This window comes from Lissotriton helveticus, chromosome 8 (genome assembly GCF_964261635.1).
Source record: "Lissotriton helveticus chromosome 8, aLisHel1.1, whole genome shotgun sequence".
NCBI lineage: Eukaryota > Metazoa > Chordata > Amphibia > Caudata > Salamandridae > Lissotriton > Lissotriton helveticus.
The window spans coordinates 17011071-17036469 of record NC_136069.1 but is presented as its reverse complement, the minus strand read 5'-3'; the positions used below and the strand labels follow the sequence as shown (position 1 = coordinate 17036469).

The 25399-nt window shown below is 48.1% G+C and overlaps 1 protein-coding gene across 2 annotated transcripts in view; it reads right to left on the bottom strand.

Moving 5' to 3' along the window:
* Window positions 1–25399, bottom strand: part of PKNOX1 (PBX/knotted 1 homeobox 1) — a 205128-nt gene that overhangs the window by 62975 nt on the left and 116754 nt on the right. For both annotated transcript variants that reach the window (XM_078656380.1, XM_078656381.1), the window contains one exon: window positions 10340–10510. In XM_078656380.1, the coding sequence (XP_078512506.1) occupies window positions 10340–10510 (171 nt within the window). The remainder of the gene's footprint in view (window positions 1–10339; window positions 10511–25399) is intronic.

Genomic DNA, 25399 nt, shown 5'->3' with positions numbered 1-25399 from the left:
GTTGTTGCGCAGCACCCAAATCGATAGGGTCTGTTCGGCCTTTCGATTAAAAACATGCGCATATTGGACACGCGTGCTTAATCGGATCCAACGTTGTGTCAAAATTTCAAAGCAATCAGTGAAGAACTTTCGGAGATGTAAGATTTTGAACAAACGAACATTGACATTTTATGTGCCTGTTCGGGCTTTCGATTAAAAACGCGTGTATTCAAATCCAACGTTGTGTATATAAAAACATGCGCGTATTCGAATCCAACATTGTGTCAAAATTTCAAAGCAATCGGTGAAGAACTTTCGGAGATGTAAGATTTTGAACAAACGAACATTGACATTTTATGTGTCTGTTCGGGCTTTCGATTAAAAACGCGCGTATTCGGCACGCGCGTATTCGAATCCAACGTTGTGTATATAAAAACATGCGCGTATTCGAATCCAACGTTGTGTCAAAATTTTAAAGCAATCGGTGAAGAACTTTCGGAGATTTACGATTTTGAACAAACAAACATTTTCATTTTTATTTATATAGAAGATATATATATATCAACATTAAAATGCAAAGCAATAAGTTGCAAGTCTGGCAAAAGGTATAATAATGACAGAGAAATGTGAGTGGAAAATAAGAGGAAGGCTGGTGGAAAGGAAGAAAGGCTCACCTCTATCGAAATAGATGACGCAGCACCGCCTGTCCCACTGCAGCATCCTTTGTTAGCTCTGTATCCAAACAGTAATGTTTGGTAAATGTATGCGGCGTCTTCCATGTTGCCGCTCTGCAAATGCCTGTGATAGGCACACATGCAAACAGTGCCATAGAAGTAGAAACTGCCCTGGTGGAATGGGCACGAATTCTTGATTGTAAAGTTTGACCATCTTGTTGGTGACAGAAGATAATAGCACCAGAGATCCATCTGGAAATACGTTTTGTAAGGGGAAACCCTTCCTGGGCAAACTGTAATCCACAAAAAGTTGGTTGGACTTGCGGAAAGTTTTTTTCTGTCAAGGTAGAACTTAAGGCAGCGTTTCAAATCCAGTGAATGTAGAGCTCTTTCAGCTACTGTTATAGGGATTGGAAAGAAAGCCTTTAAGACAATAGGCTTGTTTAGGTGGAGGTCCGACGGGACTTTGGAATACATTTTGGATTAGTTAGAAGGATTACCGTGTCGTTCTTGAATTGAAGAAAGGGATCTTGTATTGTGAAAGCGTGAAGGTCGCTGACTCGTCTTGCAGATGCAAGGGCAAGGAGTGCAGTCTTCCAGGAAAGGAACTTGAGGTCAGCTCTGTCGGAGGTGGAGACTTTACGGGAGGAAAAGTCAGAAACAGACCTTTAAGAAATTGCTTTATCAATCTGTGTGACGTCCTGTAGAAGATCTCCTGAAACTGGATATTGCTGCCAGGTGAACATTAATAGAAGCGTGGGCAGGGCCCGAAGTAGCTAAATGAAGTAGGTATGTCAATATCTCTTCTGGAGAGGATGTGAAGGGATGAACCTTAGCCGACCTGCACCAGATACAGAATCTTTTCCATTTCAAGGAGTAAGTCCTGTTTGTACTATCCGCTCGAGTGCGAGATAGAACAGCTCTGCAGTCCGGAGGAATGTTTAAGTCCTGAAATTCATGGAACTCAGACGCCAGGCCGATAATTTGAGAGATGTTGGATCCGGGTGTTGGACTTGTCCCTGGTTCATTGTGAGGAGGGATGGAAAAGGTGTCAATTGAATTGGAGGATGCAGGGAGAGGAGATGAAGTTCCGTGAACCAATGTTGGCGAGGCCATGCTGAAGCTATTAGAATCAGCATGCAAGGCTCTGTCTTCATCTTCCTGAGGAGCTTAGGAATCAGGGGAATTGGTGGAAAGGCGTAGGCGAATATGCCGAACCATGCTATTGAAAATGCATTCCCCAGAGTTCCCTGTTGGGGATGCCAGCTTGTGAAGTGTTGGCATTTGGCATTCTGTTGTGTGACAAACAGATCCAAGAGTGGTTCGCCCCACAGAGAGAAGATGCTGCTGAGAGTATCTTGATTTAACTCCCACTTGTGGCAGGTTGTCTACATCCTGCTCAGCGAGTCTGCCAATGATTTGTCTTTTCCTGGAAGATACTCCGCTCGCAGGGAAACTTTGTGCCAGTTCCAAATTTTCTGAGATTCTTGAGAGAGTGAGAGTGAACGAGTCCCTCCTTGCTTGTTCAGGTAGAGCATTGTCGTAGTATTGTCCGTTCTGACAAGCACTTGTGAACCTTTTATCCTGGGAAGGAAAGCCAGGAGGGCTAGATAGACAGCTCTGATTTCTAAGAGGTTTATGTCTAGCTTCCGCTCGGAAGACGACAACTTCCTGCTGATCTGAAGCAAGGCTCCCCAACCTTCTAGAGACGCATCCGTGGTTATAACTCGAGGGAAGGCTTGAGTTAGGAAGGATAGGCCTCGAGACAGATTTTATGGCAGAGTCCACCAGTTTAGAGCAGCGACCATCTGAGGAGTCACCTGTATCATGTCGTCGAAGGATCCACTGATTTGAATCCACTGAGCGGAGAGAGCCTCTTGAAGAGGACACATGCAGAGGCGACAGTAAGGAACTAGGAGAATGCAGGAAGACATCGTTCCGCGGAGAGATTTGAATAGGAGCACTGAAAGAGATTTTCTTCTGCGTACACGTTCTGCCAAAAGCAGGAGCTTTTGTTGTCGCTCCTGCGATAGGTAAGCTTTTTTCAGGACCGTATCCAGGACAGCTCCCAGAAATGTTATCCGCTGAGAAGGCTGGAGGACTGACTTGTCTGGATTGAGGGTAAGACCTAAACTTTTGAAAAGCCATAGGCAGGCTTTGAAAGACTTTCTCGCACTGTCGAGTGAGGGTGCCTTGACAAGCCATTTGTCGAGATAAGGAAAGATCTGGTGATGTTGTTGTCTGAGGTATGCAGCCACTGGAGAAAGGAATTTTGTGAAAATGCGTGGGGCTGATTTGAGCGCGAAAGGCATGAATCGGAATTGGTAATGTCTTCCTCAGAAACTTCTTGTGCCTTCTGTGGATAGGAATATGAAAGTAGGCATCTTGGAGGTCCAAGGATACCATGTAGTCGTTCGCATTGAGAAGTTGCAGGACTTCCTGGATAGTGACCATGCGAAATGATTGCTTTTTCAAGTATTTGTTTACACTTCTTAAATCTATGATCGGTCTCCATTTCTTTTCCTTTTTGCGCACCTAGAAGAATCAGGAGTAAAAACCTTGTCCTCGTTGACGAACAGGAACCCGTTCTATAGCACCCTTGTGGAGCATTGATGATATTTCTAGGCGTAAGAGGTGTAAATGTTTGTGATTCATATGTGGAGTAGGTGTTGGCGGTGGAGTTTGCACAAATTCCAGGGAATGTCCAAACTGCACCAGCTGGAGACCCCAACGATCCGTTGTGATCTGATTCCAATTTTGAAGATAGTGGGATATTTTTCCTCCTACTTTGGAAGGTGGAAAAGAAACGGGGACTGGTGGTAGAGAGAAGTCATTGGCGACGGGGGGAATCCTTCTGTCGTCCGGCTCTTCCGCGGAAAGAAGACTTGTTGTACGAAGTCTGCGCCTGTTGTCTCTGCTGAAATTGTGGTCTGTATTGCTGGTTAAAGGAGGAGTATGAAGACCTATATTGCTGATAGCCTCCTCTGTTAGAATATTGCCCTCTACCCCTTGAGCTTCGAAAAGGGGTGCTTTTATATTGAAGGGTACCCAGAGCTCGGCCATATCCGTACCTTTTTTGATACCCTGGAGGGCCTCATCAATATGGGTACCAAAAAGGAGTTGTCCATCATAGGGCATGTCAAGTGCTTGGTCTGGATTTCAGGCTGGAATGTCGTTGCCGCAGGACTGCCGCCCCAGCCAGTTGGCGAAAACCAGTAGATGCGATGTCCGTCGCACAGTCTATAATTTTAGAAGCCGACCTTTCGCTCTCCAGAAGCACCTTTCTTGCTTCTTCCTTAGATTCTTGCGGCAAGGACTCAAAGTACGGTGTAATATCTGACCACATCTGCCTGTTGTAGCGTCCCAATAGCGCTAATGAGTTAGACGCTCGTACTGTTAGCACTGACATGGAGGAAAAAAACGCTTTCCAATATTGTCCAGGCGTCTGCCCTCTTTATCCGGGGGTGCTGAAAGTGGGGCAGAAGGGTTTTTCGATCTGCATTGAGCTGCCTGAGTAGTAACTGAATCAGGCTTGGGATGTCTAATGAGGAGGCTGGAGCGCTGTCTGGAGCCCTGTATTTCATATCCAATCTTGGCAAGACAGGAGGAACTGTAGAGGGATCCCAAATGTAATCTATGATAGGCATAGACCTAACAGATTTCTTGTATGGTTCCTTGAAATCATAAAGGAAAGAGTCCTGTTGGTGGGAAGGCATTGGCAACTGGAACCGTTGTGCTGCTCTTTTCAGGAGATTATGGAAACCTCCTATATCTTCGGGAGGCGAGTCTGCCTGAGGAGTCAATGGTGATGCTGGAAGAGGGATAACATAGTCATCCCATTCGTCGTGGTGTGAATGCGTATCCTGGATTTCCCCTTCATCACCATCCTCGTCCGTAGATGGAAGAGGCGGCACAGGAACCTCAATGGTAGGAGGCGGTGGAAGTGGGACTTGCGCTCTCTGTGGCAGAGAGAGAACAGGAACAGGAGACAACGCAGAGGTAGGGAACCTCTTTTTGTAGTCAGAGATCATGAATTGCAGGTCAGAGAGCAAGGCTGAAGAAGACAAACCATCTGTGGCTGTTAATGATGGCTGTCGTCATGATAGTATACCTGCTCATCCATGTCTTGATCATCATAATCAGAGTCTTCCTGATACTTAACATTAAGTTCAGAGGGACTTCTTGCAGCTCTAACCATACTGTCCTCATCCGAATCCTCATCCAAAAGGTGAGAGGGAAGTAATGGTTGAACCCTACTGGGTGATGTAAGGGAAGGTGTCAGCCTCTGTTTAGTTATTTTTTGTTGAAAATATGTAATTTCTGCCCTTGATTTAGGTGTTGTCGACCAGGCGGTTGTCGGTATAGACGTCGTAGACGAGGAATCATTGATGGTTACGACAGACACTACCGTCGATGAGGGACCTCTTGTCATCGAAGTGGTTGTCGACGGGATGGTCGTCTGCGGTACACTCTTCGTCGACGTGCGCATCGCCGACGAGGCACTACTCGCCGAGGTCGTCGTTGAGGGAGTCAAAGCTGTTGTCGCAGTCGACGAGGATTTCTTCATTTTTATCGTTGACGACAAAGGTGTACCTGCCGTCGACAAAGATGTCGTAGTCTGCCGTCGACAAAGATGTCGTAGTCGACGACGAAAGGGATGCCGACAAGACTGAAAGTGTAGAAATGGTCGTCGTCGACGAAGTCAATCCAATGGCTCTATGAGGAGATCTTGTTGTCGTCAAGGCCATCGTCGACAAGGTGGTAGTCGACGGGGCTGAGGAAGGCTTTTTAAAAGTGTGTTTCACCCTCGGCGGAGGAGTTAGAGGGTCTGAAGCTGATTTTTTCAACCCTTGGAGGGGAGAAGCCTCCCTGGCAGGTAAATCTTTAAGCTTTGGAGCCTCCGAAAACTTTTTCTGCATCTTCTTTTGAGGTTGCTGCATAGAAGGACCTGGAGAAACATCTCTGCCTTTTCTGAGGAGTCTTTGAAGAGGATTTCGATGAGCTCTCACTCTCCTCAGAGGACAAGGGGTCTTCTTAGTCCTTAAGCCTCTGCAGCCAAGTTAAAAGCCTTCCCTCACGATCTTTTAAAGTCTTCGTGGAAAAAGTACGACATACCTTGCAGTCTTTAGGAGTATGGTCTGGATAAAGACAGTAGAGGCAGTCCTTATGCTGGTCGTCGACATGCAATCTCTTCTTTTTGCAAGTATCACAGGGCATAAAAGGCCTTTTTTAGAAGTATCCGACATGAAGACAGCAAAGACTTCACTCAGATAGAGAAATATCCGAAGGAAATACCTTAAATCCAAGAAATAAGGCAAACCTGAGCAGTGCTCAGTGGAGACTCCCTTAGCACGACGTGCGGTAGAAAATCTGAGGGACTAGAGCTCCTTCCAGGAAGGTTCCAGAGGGTGGTGGCAGCTGATTGGTTGCTCTCTAGAGTTTGGTCCTTATTACAAAAGGTCCTGGATATGCTACTAATGTGAGGTCTTTGGCCTATTACTTTATATGTCTAATGGGACATTACTTTATTTATGTACCGGGGACTCACATCACGACGATGGGGAATGATTCAGGCATGTGAATCTATGAAAGATACCCTAATACTGGATAATGTTTGTTTCTTTTTCCCTTCTTGCGTTTTTCTCTGCTTTTTAGGTCTCGCCTAGGCAGCGCGCATGCGCTTCTCTAGGAGAGGGCCTTGAGCAATCGGTCTATACTTTTCAAGCACTCGCACTCGTGCTTGTGGCTGCATCCACCTTGCGGGAGCAAGCAGAGGCGCTTTATTTGTAATTAACGTGGCCGTGCTGCTGCTCAGCTCCCGCAGGGTGGATGCCGCCACGAGTGCAAGTGCTTGAAAAGGGAAAGAAGTGGTCTTCCCTCACCTCCCGTGAGATCTATCCTTGTACCTAATTTGTTGACATTTAGATTACTAAATGTTGTAACACCAGCTTCCGCATGAGATCATCATGCGTGATTAATCAATTACTCTCCCCATGGTCCCCCTGTTTACTAAAAACGGGGTGCTAAGGAACATTCACATGTGCTATAAGAAGGGACCACCCTGTTAAATCTGTTTCAAGTTCTATCTACTCACCGTTTTTTGTTTCTAATATTCGGCCTCTTTCTGCTCTCCCATGTGCCCCCTTCGAGGTCCTCCTCTCCTTCCGCATTCTGCCAGCACCCTCCTACCCAATAGTCGTCCACCACCACCACCACGTCCATCACCACCACATCCACCACCACCACGACCACCACATCCGCCACGTCCACTACCACCACCAAATCCACCACCACGTCCGCCACCACCACGTCCATCACTTACACCATGTCCACCGCCACCACGTCCACCACCACCACGTCCACCACCACGTCCACCACCACGTCCACCACAACCATATCCACCACCACGTCCACCACAACCATGTCCACCACCACCGTCCACCACCATCACGTCCACCACCACAACGTCCACCACCACAACGTCCACCACCACCACGTCCACCACCACCACCACCTCCATCACTTCCACCACCACCACATCCACCACCACGATGTCCTCCACCACCACATTCACCACCATGTCCACCACCACATCCACCACCACCACGTCCACCACCACGCCCTCCACTACCACCACCATGTCCACCACCACCACCACGTCCAGTAAAAGACTCCAAAAGTGAAATGCCGGTTGCTGTGAATAAAAAGAATTCCTTGAATTCGTCTACAGTGGAGTGCGATTTCGAATTGGGGGCACTTTGATGGATATATATATATATAGCTACACTATAACTATTTTCTCAGTATCGCCTTGGAGGACCCACAAACCTGGGTAACTTAGAATCCCCAAGATGTGGAAAACAAATGACACAGATTTGGTCTGGATACCTTTTGTGGAGATAAAAAGTCACAGAGGAGTGAGGAAGACCTATCTCAAATTCTAGGAGGGAAAGGCATAGCAGCCATGTGGTTAAAGCTACGGGGATCTTCCTTAGATCCTCAGTTTATTTCCGGACAACATTTGTCAATTATATTTGCAAATCAATTTGTTATTTACCTCGCCTACTAGATATAGTGGTCTCAGTTCTTTGGGGCCCACGTCACACCTTAGTTGTCTGCAAGTCTTTAGAGAGGTTAAGTCTTAGTATCTCAGAGTTCACACATCTGCATGGGGGATGGCAGGACCCTAAGTGACAATGTCAGATGGAGCAGAGATCACCAGCGAGCAGACATTAGTTTCTGCAAGTACCAAAAATTCAGATGCTCAGGGACCAAAGAAGCCTACGGCTTTACAACAGACATTAAAAGAGCTTTGGTGTGAATGTAAAGGTGTGAGAAAAAGAGGATGATATGTCAGCACTGAATATAAATTCTTACCATGCATTCATTTACTACGCATACATTTACCATGCATGTAATACAACACAATGATCTCCTGTGAGAAAGTGCCCTCTTTTTGCATGGTTACCCCCACTTTTTGCTGAATTGCTGATGCACTTTAACCGAGTGCGCCCTGGGCTCCTGCCAATCAGGTACCCAGGGCCTATGTTCTTACCCTAAAACTGCACTGAAGCCTAAACCCAATTGGCATCTCTGGCCACAGGTCAGCCCTTGGTAAATGGTACCACAGGTACCCAGGGCACTGTGACCAGAGAAGGCCTCTGAGGGCTGCAGCACTTATTGTGCCATCCTTAGAGGTCCTGTACCCCGACACTCACACACTGCTTTTGCAGGCTGAGTGTCTTGGTGCAGAACAAAGTGAAGTGTCGACATGGCATACATCCCTGTGTGCCATGCCTACAACCCACTGCCCTGACATAGATCAGTCACCCCTCTATACCAGTGGTGAGGGTACAGGTGCATGAGCCCTGTACTCCTAAAGTGTCTGAGTCCCTTTTTAGACATTGTAAGTGCAGTGCTGTCATTAAGAGTATATGGTGCTGGGAGTTTGTCATTCCGAATTCCACAGCACCATAATCGCTACACTGAAAACTGGTATCAAACTTCTCAGCACATTAAACCCACACTGGTGCCAGTGTGGGATTTAATGAAAAATGCACACAGAGGGCATCTTAGAGATGCCCCTTGAAAATTAACCTACCACTAGTGTCCAGGCTGAGTGGCTGCTTTCAGCTGCCACCACCAGACATGTTTCTGGACCCCTTGGTCGAGAGCCTGCTGCTCTCTGAGGCCTGAAACAATGCACATCCTGGGACGAGGTGCCAGGCCTCCCGCCCGAGGATGGGCAGGGTTCACAAAGGGGAAGCTTCAAAGGCTTGACATGTTTGTGAGCTTCCCCGGGCCACTTGTTCCTCAGAAGTGCCTGACCCACCTGTGTGAGATCTAGGTACTGAGAGGTTGATTCTTGGAGTCAAGGGTATTTGAACCCTTTTCTCCCTAAGAAGTGGAGGGGGTTGACCTACCAGGTCATTCCCTTCCTCTACTTCCTCATCTGATCGTCTTCACCATTTTCAGATGGGTGGTCCTTAGCATACCCAGCCAACAGCTCCTGGAGCTTTTGTTTGGTGGGATGGGGGCCCATGGTTATGTTTTTAGTTGTGCATAGGGACCGTACCTCCTTGAAAGACAAGTGAAGGTAAGGGGTGAGGTCAAGCTCCTCAACCCTGTCCTCTATGTCATTGTGGTTATTTTCACGAACAGCTGGGTTCTTATTTTGAGACACCGTTAAAAAACTTCTAACCCCTCTAACCCTAGGTACAGTGACTTTTTATTTTCTAAAATTCTTAAGGGACTTAAACAAGGCCCTAACAAGACTTTTAGCAATTTTGCAAAAAATGTCAATTTGAAAAATCATCAGAATTCTAAAGACAATTTAAGAGTTCAGTTGTGTGATCAGGTGGTAACCAAGTAGTCCAACAAATGCAAAGTTGTGTATCCCATCGCTGATCCACCAATGTAGGAAGCTGGCTCTGTGCACACTACACCTCCCTTTTTTTATAGTATATACAGAGCCAGCTTCCTACACCTCCCAATTCTATTACCCTTAAAACATCCCTTACTCCCCCGTTCCCCTACTCATCTCCACATCTTTAAAACGGTTCATTACCCTGTAATATTACCAATCCCTGAGCCCTTAAAACACGAACAACTATTGTACCCTTCCCCATACTTCAACCCTAAACCACTTTACTCCTGTACCCTTACTCATTCCTGAACCCTAAAACCACCTTACTATCCATTCTACCTCCTAACTTACCCATTCCTGAACCCTTAAAATCCCTTTCATCGCTTACTTTCCCTTAGTTCCTTTATTTAATATGTTTAAAAAGCACTTACCTGGCTGGTAAAGTCCTGTGTTGTGAAGTGCCAGAAAATGGCACGAGTAGTACTTACCTGCGATGCAATGGCCGCATCTTAAAAGTAATGCATGAGAACCTTTGCGTTATGAGCAATACATATCATCAGTTCTATTACGAGAAGCAAGGCCCAAAGTGCACAAGATTACTTAAGCTGAAGAAATCCAGCGCACTTTCACGCAGGAGTGAGGAGAGGGTGCCTGGGCTGCACTACCACTAGTTTGTACTCCCTAGGACTGTACATGAATGAAAATGGGAGTGGAAGCAGTCTTCAACAAAGAGAACTTGAAATGTGGCTGACAACAGAGTACTTTGGCTATCATGGAATAATGTATTGAAGGTGTCAGCATCAGAAGAAAGTGGTTGTACCTGGGGCTGTACAGGGGAATAGGGACTTCCAGAGTCGCTGCTCAGAAGAGTCTCGCTGTTCATTTTAGTTTTCAGGCAGGCAATGTAGCGGCTGCAGAAATCCTTGCACAGTTCATTGACTTTTTCAAGCTCAAGCAAATGAATTCGCAGAACTTGGATCGCTTTCACCATCTATAGAAAAAGAAAAAAGATTTTTTGAGAAAACAAAATAACTCTTTCACATATTATGAACAAATTGCATGCCTGTAGCGTGGGTGTCTATAACACGTTAATCTCTCCATCTCTGAACACAATCTGAATACTGTTCCCACCCGACTAGCCCCTGAAAGCACATGAAAAAGGATCCACACGAAGTGCAGGAAGCCTGGCCAACAAAGGATTGCAATTCGACAGACTTGGTCATGCGTCCCAGGAACCTTCATTGAAGGCATAAACGCTGGATTAATTCCCACGCGTGAATGGACCCCAGAACACCTTCATATGTATAGGTTTGTTCCATGAAATCAGCTCAAAGAATGTCCATAAAACAACAGGTATATGTGTCTATGGAATGGAGGCTAACAGAGGCCTCATTTTCCAATAAAGTTCAAACTATTTTAGATTATATTCATACGCTGGTACCCAGCTGTGTTCCCTGCCCAGGAGAGCGAGGGTAGGAAATGTAAAAGTTATTCCCTGTTGTACTTTCCTAGCAAGGAACACAACTGTGCTCCCCCCTGGAGGGAGCAGAAAAATAAGCTGCTTGTGTCCAGGTGGGAGCAAAGGAATTAAGCCAGCCCTTGCCAGCGCCCACGAAAGGTGCTGGCTGGTGGGTTGGGGGCCGTGGGGCTCTCCCGCAGTCCCCAACATCTGGCAATGTTTTGAGAGCCCCGGGTGGGCACCGTGGCACCCAATTTAAAGTAAAAGCCAGCTCCCGCTGGCACCCACTATGGGTGCTGACTGGAGAGCTGGCAGGTGCCACGGGGGCTTTGGGGCTCCCCCTGTGGCCACAGAGGATAAAAACAAAGTTTGTCTCAGGTGGTGCCAGGACACCCCAAAATTATTTGGGGAAGAATAATAAATTAGCTGCACTGCCATCTCATTTATTTTTTACTGCTCCGTACAAGGAGCACCCCATAAGGCCCTACAAGGGCCTTATTATTAATATTTTTGGATCCTGGGGGTGCCCCTAGAAGCGTCAGAGGCATCACCAAGCTTTTTGTAATGTCATGGAAAGATGCAGGGAGCACAGCAAAAAAAGCACAGTAAGTCTCCTGGGTCATTGAATCCATAACCCTAGGAGAGCTCGCCAATAGTTTTCAAAGCACCCCAGGCTGGAGCTCTATGCTCTTCCGCTTGCATGTAGGGACCCCTTGTGGTTGGTTCTATGTCTGCACTTTGTAGTCTGAAACACGTTTAAAAAAAAACGCACATTTTAAAGTTTTTTTAAAATAATGCTTAATTGAAAATATTTTGTAACAATCACTATTAAGAAACATTGAAGTGTGTCACTATATGATATATCTATTCAATTATAGTTATTGGTGACTCTTTGACAAATCCAATAGGTCCGCCTTTATGTGATGGCCCCTTGATAAAGAAAATAGGTCCACCGCTTTTTATATTTTGTTATGCTAAGCATTTGACAAAGCCAGGAAGTCTGCCTTACTTAAAATGGAACCCTTTATATTGTTACATGACATATTCAGCCGTACGCGTTGTGTGGTCAATGGGTGTGTGCCTGCTGCACACAGCCCAGGCATAGGTGCCCACAAGGTTTGGGCACAGGCTCTGGACACAGGCCAGCCTGTGCCCAACTCCACGCCGCGCATGGCGTTGGAAATCTTACTTTACATTAAAAGAAAAATAGAAATTCACTGGGGAAAAAAGTGCATTATAGGTAGGAATTGAGATATTTTACACAACATTAATGAAGAACCTTAGAAATGCACTAAAAAACAAAGGGTAAAAGAATATTTTAGTTAGGTAAAAATATTAGTTAAAACATAACATTTTAAATTAACAAAACCACTGAAATTCACCAGATAGAGTTGCTTTAGGGCACGAGTGGTAGGTACTTGAGATAACTACAAATTGTGCCCTCGCCCACACTGATAAATACCTCCTGTAGGAAGCTGGCTCTGCATATGCTATTCCAAAGTAAGGTATAGTGTGCACAGAAACCAGTGTATACCAAGAGGTATACCAGAGGGTAAATTAGATAATCATTAACCGCTCTATTTGTGGTAGTTTGGTCGAGCAGTTAGGCTAATCAGGAGGGGGTGTTAAGCATTTATTGTATTCAAGACTGATGGCACACACTCCGACAGAATCCAGACCAATGAGGTAAGTATAACAAAAAGTATACTCATGTTTTATTTCTAGACCCAAGCAGGAATTGGCACAGGTAAGATAGATATACTTTTTTAATGCAAAAGTTTACAAGGAAATGCAATTGTGATGGAAACTGACTTCGTTGCAGGTTTGTATTGGCTTTGAACACCGTTAAAACACATTCAAATTACTTTATAGTACTTTTAGATTACTTTTTAGTTACATTTTTACTACTTGGTGTGATATGCCTAGATATCACACCATGAATCTTACAAAACACAGGTAAGTATGATATTTTTTAAGTCAAAGAAAGTTATTTTGGTTTCTCATACCAAAAAAATCAGTTCAACACTTGGAACATTTTTGGACAAAAATCATAACACTGGTTCCTATTGAGGAAAAGAGTGTTAACGGTTTACAGTTAAGTAAACGACCTGCAAGTATGGCTTTTGGAGTTTAGGACCAAGGTTCCCCAAGGTCAAGTTAGGGGCTCAAATCGCACAACCAGCAGCACTAGGGCGGCCAAGTTCAGAGGCCCAATGTTAGCCAATGAGGTTAGGGGGCCGTCGGATGGGGGCCGCTTATGAGCAAGCCACTTGGCTCTGGGAGCAAAGCTCCTGGGGTTAGGATCAGCACAGCAGGAGTCAACAATCGGCACAGAAGCTGCACCAGCAGCAGCACGGAGGCGGCCGGCTGCAGAGTGCCAAGGAGACGTCAGGAACCCTGTGATTTGCAAGGAGATCTCTGGTTCGAAGAAAAGGCTGCAGGCTCAAGCAAGGTGAATTCCTAAAGGCGTCCACCGGCAGGAGAGGTAAGTTGGGTTCTTGGGGGATGCATGGACACCGTGGGCTGGGCCACCCAAGGCATCTTCTTACCAGCTCCCGTCGCGGTCGGGGGGACCCTTCAGGTTGAGACTGCAGGCGTCGGTTTAAAGCTCGAGGTAGGTCAGGGATCACCAGATCCCAGGTCAGGATCACTGGGGAGATCTCCTCATGGTGTTGGGCCCTCAAACTTGGGCTGTGGACGTTGCGTGCCGAGTGGGGCAGAACAGTGGAGCCGTCTGTGTTGGGAGTCTTTGGCTGAGAAAATCCAGTGCTCACAGGAGACAGGGTCTGTTGATGAAGGCAGGGAAGGTCCTTCGGTTTCTGGGTGGCTGCTGGACATGCCAGGCGTTCGCTGTGAGCAGGTTGAATTCAGGACAAGTCGGTAGGGCTGGGGTCTTAGCAGTTGGTGTCTCCTTCTTCCTGGGTCAGCACTGCTCTTCGGTCCTTCTTTCTTACTTGAATCGGAGGAAGTAAGGTTTAGGGTTGCCTCTAAATACTAAATTTAGGGGCGTTACAGGGGTGTGCAGGTGGGGCCAGTAGGCCCCCTTCCTTGGGGTGAGTACACCCCCTATACTGCAACCCTCCAGTGCGAGGAGGTATGATCCTCTCTCTAATTGGCTGTGTCCCCTCATCTTCAAATGGAGGACACTGAGATAATTTTCACCTTGCCTCACCCACCTGAGGGGTGGGGTTGCAATAGATGGGCACACCTCTTCTCCTAAATTGTTTTACCAGCTGATTCTCCCACCCAAAGCGGGGGTCAGAACCCTCGGGAGCCAGTTACTGGGGCCAGCAAAAGGCAGGGACAGCTTCCAAAGGCGTCAGGCCTTTGAAACTTCCACTTCGTGGAGCCAGCCCATCTTGGTGGTGAAGGCATGATACCTCTGCCCAGGATGGGATTTGTTTCTGCACCCAGAGAGCGGAGGCCCTTTATGCAGGGGTCCAAAAAGCTGTCTGGTGATGGCAAACAGCGGGCAGCCATTCAGGTACCACACCAGGGCTGGTTGTTTTTCAGGGGGCATCTCTAAAATGCCCTCTGAGTGCATTTTACATTTAATTCCCACACTGGCATCAGTGTGGATTTAATGTTCTGAGAAGGTTGCTACCAAACTTCCCAGATTTCAGTAAAACCATTATGGAGCTGTGGAGTTTGTAATGACAAACTCCCAGACCATATACTCTTTATGGCAGCACTGCACTTACAATGTCTAAAAATGGACTTAGACCCTCTAGGGGTACAGAGCTCATGCACCTGTACCCTCACCTGGGGTCTAGTGCTCCCTGCTAGAGGGGTGACTTACATAGGCCCCAGGCAGTGGGTTGCAGGCATGGCACATAGGAATGTGTAGATAATATCTATGGGTGTAGCCTGCACACCTTTATCACTTTTTTGTTTTTAAAAGAGAGGTTTTCGAGAGTAATCTACACTTCTGTGACTTTTGACTGTTTTGTGCTACCTTGGAACCTGACCCTGCTCCTGTCAGATTTGAAATGATCTACAAATTAATGTTTTTAGATCCTGTCCCATGCAACAAGGTGCACTTCTTTTGCCCATATGGTGTGATATATTTAAACATTTTTTTTACCAATTTAACCTTAGTACATTAATCGATATATGCATTGCAACCATGTACTTTATACTGTTAGCAACCATAGAAACCATATACATATTAACACTTTTCATGTCATCCGTGTTGTCCAATATTTAAATTTTCCTCTACACGTTATGAATTTGACAACCCCAAAATACGACAGATGGCTCAGGAAGCCTATCAATCCCTGATACTTAGTCTTCTATAAAACGCCAATTGGGCGATGAGACTACGGATTTCTGTGAATTGTGAATTAGGTACATATACTTTATAGTTTATGTGAGTAAGGTGGGGATTTATGCAAACCCCGTCCTGAAGAAGGAGTTTTTGAACTCCGAAACATGTTCATGTAGACGCACACATGAGGTTGCTGTACATAATACTACACTAACAACCTCACACTGCACCTTTTTTTAACAATACCAGCCCGGGGGCAAAATAAAGCTTTTTTTCACCCCACGAGCCAGGTATTTTTTAACCATCACTTATCACCTCTCAAACCCCACCACTCACGCTCAATCACTACCCAACACATACCACACATAGTCCTTTATCAGTGCTCCCACGCAGTTGTCGGTCGAAGCACGCCGCATCCCGTAGAGGGGTGCGAAGACCCCTATGATGAAGCATGACACCAAGGGGCCTGTTGGTGTGTGAGGGGTATTTTAAAAACACTAAGTGCTCCCCACCACAGTAGGGAACACTGTCACCGCTTGAGTGGATTCCACTTTGTTTATGATACATACTCGGGGAGACCGAACCCACTTGTACTCTCTCCCTCCCTCTTTTGTTTACAACATGCTGGCACTTGTTCGGCATCGAGCTTTACCGTTGTTTATGTCCTATATGTGTCAACATTAATACATCTCTGGATGGCAAACAGGTCAGTGCTTGCAGTCTCAACGGCTTTGATGCCAAAAGTGGATCAAGTACCTACGATGGCAATGGATGTTGGCACTTGTTTGGCATCGAGCTTTACCGCTGTTTATGTCCTCGATATGTCAACGCTAATGCATCTCTGGATGGCAAGCAAGTCAGTGCTTGCAGTCTCTACGGCTTTGATGTCAATGGCGAACCAAGGAACTTCGATGGCAATGAATGCTGGCACTTGTTCGGCATCGAGCTTTACTGCTGTTTATGTCCTCAATGTGTCAACGCTAATGCATCTCTAGATGGCAAGCTGGTCAGGGCTTGAAGTCTCAACGGCTTTGATGTCAAGGACGAACCAAGTAACTTCGATGGCAATGAATGTTGGCACTTGTACAGCATCAAGCTTTTTCGTTTGCGCTGTTTATGTTCTCGATGTGTCAACGTGAATGCATTTCTGGATGTCAAGCAAGTCCGCTTGCAGCACACGCGCTCAAAAAATGTGGAACTTAGCAACATTTTTAATGTGATGAAATAAGTCACTAATCTTTTGTTGGAAAACCGCTGTAGGCTTCTTCAAACATTGTAGTGTAACAACAGGTCGATGGGGTGCGAGTAGGGCGGGTGTTTCATGACAAGGGCTCATATAAATAAATAAATAAATAAATAAATAAATTATAATAAACGTTGCCCTGAAGAAGACACCGTACTGCCGCAGACCCGCTTACTTCATAGTCCGTTCTTCACATGCAAAGAACGTGTGCAGGGGCTCAAAGTTTTTGTTAGGAGCTAGTTTCCAGCGCTGCTTTTGAATCCCAGTGCTGCTGAGTACCAAGGGTGCCTATGGCTGAATCCACCCCACGCCACTTCCTCCCATCGCTCGCCACTACCTGCCTAATCCTCTCTCTCTTGCAGTTTTTTCTCATCCGTTTGCTCTCCTTGTCGCTGTTTTTCTAGCTTTCTCTTCCCCCTTCTCAGTCCCTTTTTTACATTTCGATGTCTGATCCCCAAAAATTAGTGCCGCTCCCCACTACGTACAAGCACCGGAACAAATTAAGCACATCGCGGGCGCATCCTTGGTGCAGGCAGTTCCTTCCCTAAAATCCTAGGGAGGGCGGGCGTTGCTTCCGCAGCCTTGTCCTTGCCCAGTAAGAAGCGCTTTCAAGGACTCCACAGCAGCAGCCCTGATTTTGGACACCCCTGGCAGCAGAACACGGAGTCAGCAGACACGTCCCGCCTCTATAATTCTCACCCCTTTTCCAGGCATTTTAATTAAAGGGGCCTCCCTGAGCCCCCCCACCCGAGCCTGGTCTTGGTACACAATGCCCTCCATGTCTTGTGTATCTCAGAGACACAAAGAGGCACTAAAAGATTAACTGCACCGCACTGCATAGCTCTGAGCTGCCAAGGCGATCACCTTAGCGAGGAGAGGCCCTGGCACCAGCAGGGCCCTGGAAAGTACCCTTCACAGACAACCTGCCAGCTTTTTGTTTCGTTTCTTTCATGCATTGAATTTAATTACATTGAACAGCAGCTGAATTAAAAAGACATCCTGTGCATTTGAAGGCCGCAATCACTGGAGGAACGCCTGGCTCATCTTTCAACGCAACCAGGGCACCAGCTTTCACGTTTTACAAATTATGCTTACATTTTTTGTTATTATGCAACAATACTGTATCCTGGTGTCGAGATGGAGAGAGTAACAAACATTTTGCGAATGTTCGACCTGGGACCCAGTCACCCTGAGGTTAAGCAATTCCATTGGTTGGCATGGGGGTCTTGAGCTTGGAAGCTCTGTCGTGGAAGAGTCTAAGCTGCAGCCATGTCTCTTTAGGGTGCACGTACTGCTTGCAGAAGGGCATAGAAGGCTTCCTGAAAGTCACCAGCGTGCTCGCCCCTCAGTCGTGGTTGCTTGCCAGAACAAACATGTCTTGTTTACGCTCCTGACTTTACAGGGCTTCCTCAGTAGAGGAAAATAGAAAGTGAATCTTCTCATGAATGCTACAATGGAAAAGACAAGGTTATTGGCATGCCCCACAAGTTATCAAATATTCATATAGGTGAAATATCCAAGCATTCTCATTAAATTGCTATAGTAACTCAAAAGTCCCAAAGTAGTAGACTACGTAGTTTTAAAGATGCTAACATTTAAAGAAGGGTTTTGATGCTCGAAAATGTACCATGTAGCATATCAGCACTGAAAAATGCAAGATATTAAAGTAAATTATCAAACTTTTAAAACTGAACAAAACACAGGCAGTTCTGGGCTACTTTGAATTTACCAACGTGAATCCCCTGAAAGGAGCTTCGAGCGGATAATGCATGCAGGGCCGAAAAAAACCTCTCCAGCAGGATTACAGGCTGGCCAGGTCAGGCTGTGCCAAGCGCTCGAGGGGCGACCGGCAGGTACTGGCCTTCAACGAGCCACCTCAATGAGGCGCAGAGAAAACCAGTAAGATGACCACAGCACTATTACACATTTACAAACGCACACCACGGGATACGAAAACACATCCAAGATCTCCAGCAGCATGTTTGCCGAGCAAGACGGGACGGGATATTTGCAACAGGAAGAACGAGACGAATTATCCCTAAAATCCCATTTCAAGAGAAGCCAGGGCAGGCACACAGGCAGATTTCCCCAAGAGAGCTTAGGCTGGAATGACAAGCGGACACTTAAGGACGCTGGGAAGGTGTTTTTTTGTTTGGGAGGTTAACTCCTTCGACGCTGATGACGGAACCGCTCCGTCATCAGCCGCAGTGGCGCTGTGCTGATGACGGAGCGGTTCCGTCATGGCCCGCCCGACACGCCTGCGCGGCGCTGATTTCGCGCCTGTGCGGCGCTGATTTCGCGCCTGTGCGGCGCGTTCTATTGATCGGGCGGGGCCATGACGGAACCGCTCCATCATCAGCACAGCTCACCCAAGGCTGGTGACGGAGCGGTTCCGTCACCAGCGTGTGAGCGCTGTGCGCCCCCCGCCCCCTTAGCGTTGCGGCGGAATAGCCGCAGCAGCGAAGGTGTTAAACTATTGTTGAAACTTTATGACAGTGCAAAAAAAAAAAAAAAAGATATTTGAATTAGTTATGGTAGAATGGCAACAAATGCAATTATCAAAGCCTGATTCTCCAACCATAGATTGCCAATGTGATGAGACAAAAAATAAACACAAAAACAACTCAACAAAGAAAATGAGGCAGCAGGAACAGCAGCAACTATAACAAACAAGCATTTGCAATGCAATAGGTCTCGGATTGATGCAAGTTTGAGCTATTGACATTGTAAATAACAATGCCTTTTATTTTTGTTTTCTTTTTAAAAACATAAATAAAAGGGCGACCCTTGACCTTGCCAGGTAGGTCGCTCCCCCACTACACAGCTCCGCCTGTGTCTCCTGCCCGCTGCTGCTGGTAAGCTCGCAGTCTGCCCCTTGTGTTCCGTGCCCCGTTTTGTCTTTTGTGCCCCTTCGTTCTCTGTGGCCCGCTTTTGCTTCCCTGCCCCTTCTGTTGTTGTGCCCCATTCTTCCTTCTGTGCCCCTTCGTTTTCTGTGCCCCGTTTTACTTCCCTGCCCCTTTTTGGTTGTTGTGCTAAGTTTTTGTCTTCTGTGGCCCTTGTTTTTTGTGCCCCGTCCCTGCACCTGTGCCCCGGCATCCTCACCACTGCAGAATCCCACTGCTGCGTCCCCGCCCCCCCCTTACGGTCCATTCGCTGCCCGTGCCTCCCTCCCACGTCCCAGCTGCTCCTACTTCCCACCTCCCCATTTATGCCAGCCGATGCGGACCCGTGCAGGGGGCGCGCCGCTGGCGCGCCAAAGGCCCGCCTAAGGCAAGCCCGTCTGCGCCTGGACCGCGCCCAGCGCCAGAACCCCTGGTCCTTGCGCTCCCCGCGCCCACCATGATGACCGCCACCAGAACGAGGCCAGCACACTCCACGCTCTCAACCCCGGATGGATCCACACCTGCTTCAAGGCCGCCCTGAAACGCACTTCACCCGCCGGAGCTGCAGCTACACCAGCCTCAGAGCTGCCGAAGCACCGACCAAGAAAGACCCCAATCACCTCCGATGCATCCTACTGAACACCCGCTCCGCACACAAACACGCCATTGAGCTCTGGGGCCTGCTCGACACATCATCACCGGATGTCGCCTTCCTAACAGAGACCTGGATGAACGACTCCTCCGCACCCGATATCGCCATAGCCATCCCAGACGGCTACAAGATCACCCGCAGAGACCGCACCAACGGAGTAGGGGGAGGAATCGCCATCGCCCACAAGAACACCATCAGGATCTCGACCAGCACCGACGACACTCTCTGCACCGCCGAACACATGCACTTCCTGATCCACACGGACCCGACCACCACCCTCAGATGCACCCTCATCTACAGACCCCCCGGACCCCGACCCCAGTTCAGCGACTTCATCGCCGACTTCATAAGCACGCACGCCCTGACCTCCACCGACTACATCCTCTTCGGAGACCTGAAGTTTCACCTGGAGAACAACAACGACAGCAACTCCACCACTCTGATCGACAACCTCGCCAACCTCGGACTAAGACAGCTCGTCACAACGCCGACCCACTCCGCCAGCCACACACTAGACCCCGTCTTCTCCTCAAGGTCTCACATCTCCTTCAGCCACACAACCGAACTCCTCTGGACCGACCACCGCTGCGTCCACTTCATCTTCCAGAAACCCACCACACACCACCGCACCCAACAGATCCCACGCCGCTGCTGGAACAAAGTCACCGAAGACCAACTACAGACAAACCTCGCTCTCAGCCCACTCACCGACCCCTCCAACACCGACGACGCTGCCCACAACCTCAGACGATGGATAGGCGACTGCGCCAACACCCTAGCCCCACTGAAAAAAAACACCTATAGAGACACCAGCAAGAGAGCCAGCTGGTTCACCTCGGAACGCCTAGCATCCAAGCGGACCTGCCAGAAACTAGAGAAAAAGTGGCACAGTGAAAAGACACCAGACAGCCACGCAGCACACAAGGACGCCATCCGCAACCACCATCACTTGATCAGGTCCGCCAAGAGGATCTCCTTCAAAGACCGCCTCGACAACAACGTGCACAACAGCAAGGAGCTCTTCAACATAGTGAAGGAACTCTCCAACCCCAGCTCCAACACCAACGACATCCTGCCATCGCAAGCCCTGTGCGACTCCCTCGCCACCTTCTTCCACTGCAAGATCTCCGACATCCACGACAGCTTCAACACCCAGACAGGCCCAACAGACTCCGACACACCAGACTCGCCGCACACCATCGACCACGACCCCCTGACAGCGTGGACCAACGTGAACATCGATGACACCATCAAAACCATGAAAACCATGAGCACATTCCACTCCGGCTTCCTGTCAGACCCTTTCCCGCACCACATCTTCAACAAAGCCAGCAGCTCCATCGCACCCCACCTGTGCAACGTTATCAATCTCTCCTTCGAGACCGCAACCTTCCCAGAGAGCTGGAAGCACGCCGAGATCAACGCCCTACTCAAAAAACCCAAGGCGGACCCGAGGGACCTCCAGAACTTCCAGCCCATCTCCCTCCTCCTGTTCCCAGCCAAGGTCATCAAGAAGATCGCCAACAGACAGCTAAGCCACTACCTCGAAGAAAACAACATCCTGGACCCTTCCCAGTCAGGGTTCTGCAGCAACCACAGCACAGAGACTGCCATCATCGCAGCCACCGACGACATCAGGACCCTGCTAGACAACGGCGAGACCGCAGCCCTCATCCTGCTGGACCTCTCTGCCGCCTTCGACACGGTCTGCCACCGCACTCTACGCACACGCCTCCATGATGCAGGGATCCGAGACCAGGACCTGAAATGGACCACCTCCTTCCTCTCCTGCAGAACACAGAAAGTCCGCCTTCCCCCATTCCGATCCGAAGCCTCCGGAATCAACTGCAGCGTACCCCAGGGCTTATCCCTCAGCCCGACACTGTTCAACATTTACATGGCCCCGCTCGCACGTATCGCCCGACCTCAACATACTCTCCTACGCCGACGAAACTCAACTGATCCTCTCCCTCACCAAGGACCCCCTCACCACCAAACCCAACCTCCACGAAGGCATGAAGGCCGTCGCCGATTGGATGAAGAGCAGTCGACTAAAGCTGAACACAGACAAGACAGAGGTCCTCATCCTCGTTTCCAACCGATCAGCCTGGGACGACTCCTGGTGGCCTTCGGCACTGGGGGCGGTGCCGACACCCACCGACCATGCACACAACCTGGGAGTCATCCTCGACTCAACGCTCTCCATGACCAAGCAAGTCAACGCCGTCTCCTCCTCGTGCTTCAACACCCTCCACATGCTCCGCAGGATGTACAGGTGAATCCCGACAGATACAAGAAGAACAGTCACTCAGGCGCTCGTCAGCAGCAGACTCGACTACGGAAACGCCCTTTACGCAGGAGCCCCGGCAAAGCTCATCAAACAACTACAACGCATTTAGAACGCCTCTGCATGCCTCATCCTTGACGTACCACGCCACAGCCACACCACCCCCCACCTGAGAAGCCTGCACTGGCTCCCAGTCGACAGGAGAATCTCCTTCAAACTCCTCATCCACGCACACAAGGCATCCCACAAGACCGGCCCAGCCTACCTTAACAGAAGACTCCTCTTCTACGTCCCCAACCGCCAGCTACGCTCCGCCGACCTCTTCCTCGCCACCGTCCCACGCTTCCGAAGAACCACCACCAGCGGCAGATCCTTCTCCCACCTCACCGCCAAGACCTGGAACACCCTCCCCCTGAGCCTACGACAGACCCAAGACCTGCTGACCTTCAGGAGGCTACTCAAGACCTGGCTGTTCGACCAGTAGCGGCACCCTCCCTTTCTCCCCCCCCCCCCAACCCCCCCAACGCCTTGAGACCCCCACGGGTAAGTAGTGCGCTCTGCAAATTCTGTGATTGATTGATTGAAGGCATTGTTATTTACAATGCCAATAGCTTAAACTAGCGAAACTGCGAGACCTATTGCATTGCAAAAGCTTGTTTCTATTTGTATGCATCGCAAGCATAACAGGTTACACTTTTACATTCATGTTCTCTGCTGAGTAGGTTTAATTCTAGGAACATGAATACTGCTATGGAGTTCTATAATATAACAAAAAAAAAGAATTTTAACATCCTTAAAAAAAATAGGCCTCTGTTAGGCTTACATTCCCTGAATATATGCATATGGATTCATGGACAAAAACATTCTTTAATGCAGATTCTGTAGAAGAAAACTATACATGTGAAGGTGTTCCTGGGTACACATACAGAGCGGGGAATTATTCTAGCATTTATGACCATCAATAAGGTTCATACGAAGAACACGTTATTTACCTTTGATTACTCTCTTTCTGATACAGGCTCTTTAGCCGCAGATTCCTCACCTTTTACATATTCCCTATTCATCAGACGGGATACGGACACTTTTTAGCAGTACCTCTACAAACCGGTAAGTGGTGCAATATGGCTTCACATTAATGCCGTTCCGTAACGACATGCAGAGCCTATACAGGCCCCACTCCTGTACAGATTCCGAGACTAGAGATCTTATTAATGGAAGGAGTCCAATCACAGAACAGGGAAAATGGAAGATCAGTGAGGAATCTGTGGCTAGATAATCTCTACCAGAAAGAGCATTATCAAAGGTAAGTAACTTGTTCTTTGGATAAAAACTTCCAGCTGCCAAGTCCTCATGTTTTGAATAGATACCAAAGCAATATCTAATTGGAGATGGGCTGTGAAGGGACTCACACCAGAAAGTCTTGTAGAACCTAGCTTGCAAAATATACTTCTCGGCGGATCGGCTAACTAAACAATAGTGCTTCCTGAACGTTTGGAGGGATGCCCACGGTGCCAGCGTAGCTGCCTGGCAAATGTCTGAAGATCTTTATGCAGAGTATGATCTAGAGGGAGATGGCTCTCTTCTGCACAACCTTGTTTTTTTTTGCTCCAACAAGAGACCACTAAGAGCTGATCATCCATCTTGTGTTATTTGGTACAATCTATGTAGAAGCTCAGCGCTCTCTTGAGGGTCCACACAATAAAGTCTCTCCTACTTAGTGGGGTGACACGGAGCATAGAACTCCGGCAAGTTGGGAGTTCGACCGGCGAGGAACGGAGTCACAACTATTGGCAGAACGTTTCCCCCCGTCCTAAGAACAACTCAGTTTGCGAAGAAGGTGGTGAACGGCGAATTTGTGTTAGCAACAAGGACCCCCTGATACGGATAATTATCCTGGGACAGTGAACGGCGAATTGACACAGCTTGCAGCTTAATCACACGCCACGTTGATGTTATAGCAATGAGCAACAGTGTCTTGAGAGAGAGGAGCCATAAAGGACAGCTGTGAAGCGACTCAATTGGAGGGCACATTAGAAAGGTGAGGACCAAGTTAAGTTCCCACTGTGGCACAACAAAGATATAGGAAGCAAATGTAACCCTTTTGAAAATCTCATAACAACAGAAGACTTGAACAAAGAAAGCTAATCCGCAAAAAAGCTGAAAGATACTCTAACTCTGTCCAGGGGAAGGCATTGTCAGGCTCGGGACAAAACAAACAATAAACTTCAGATAACTTGGCCTGAAGGGGGTCAATTTAGAGAGTACTGTGCCAAGTCACAAACGTGTCCCAGCGACAGGCGTATACTGTTTTTGTTGAGGGATGCCTGGCTGCCAAGATTACATCAACCACCTCCAGAGGAAGGTCAAAGTTTTTCATCTGTCGCCGTTCAGTCTCCATGCAGAAGGTGGAGATTGCGACGGCCCCGGCGCATAAACCTGCCTTGCTGACGCGACAGCAGATCCTCCAAGAGGGGCAGCCTGATCAGAGGACAGATGCTCAATCCTTGGTGTTCAGGCTCCCATACACTTCGTACCCAATCTGGGGCACAAGGATGACTCGGACTTGGTTGTTCCTAGTCTCATTCAGTAATCAGGCAGGTGTGGTGTCGGCAAGAAGGTGTACAGGAGCCCTGAGTTCCACTCGAGTTGGAACACACCTCTGAGTGAGAGACAGCTTGCAAACTCCAATGCGCAGAAGTGCTGATACTGCGTGTTCTCTGCGGTCAAGAACAGATCGAGCCAAGGCTCTCCCCATTTGCGGAAGGGACCCTGTGCCTCCTCTGGGTGTAACTCCATCCATGAGCCAATAGGTGCTGACAGTTTAGCTTGTCTGCTCTGGCATTCAATGATCCTGCCAGCAGGTGATTCACTACCAGGAAGATTCTTTAGCTGTCCAGCCAATTCCAGTTATGTTTGTTGCAGCGCCACATGCTGGTGGTGTTATCGGTGAGCACTGGTACCAGTCTCACTTTGATGGAAAGAAGGGAGGCTTTCAAACCCAAACGGATGACCCTCAGCTTCACTAGGCTGATGTGGAGCTGGGACTCCGCCGGAGACCAGAGGCCTCTGATCTCCATCTCTTACAGGTGG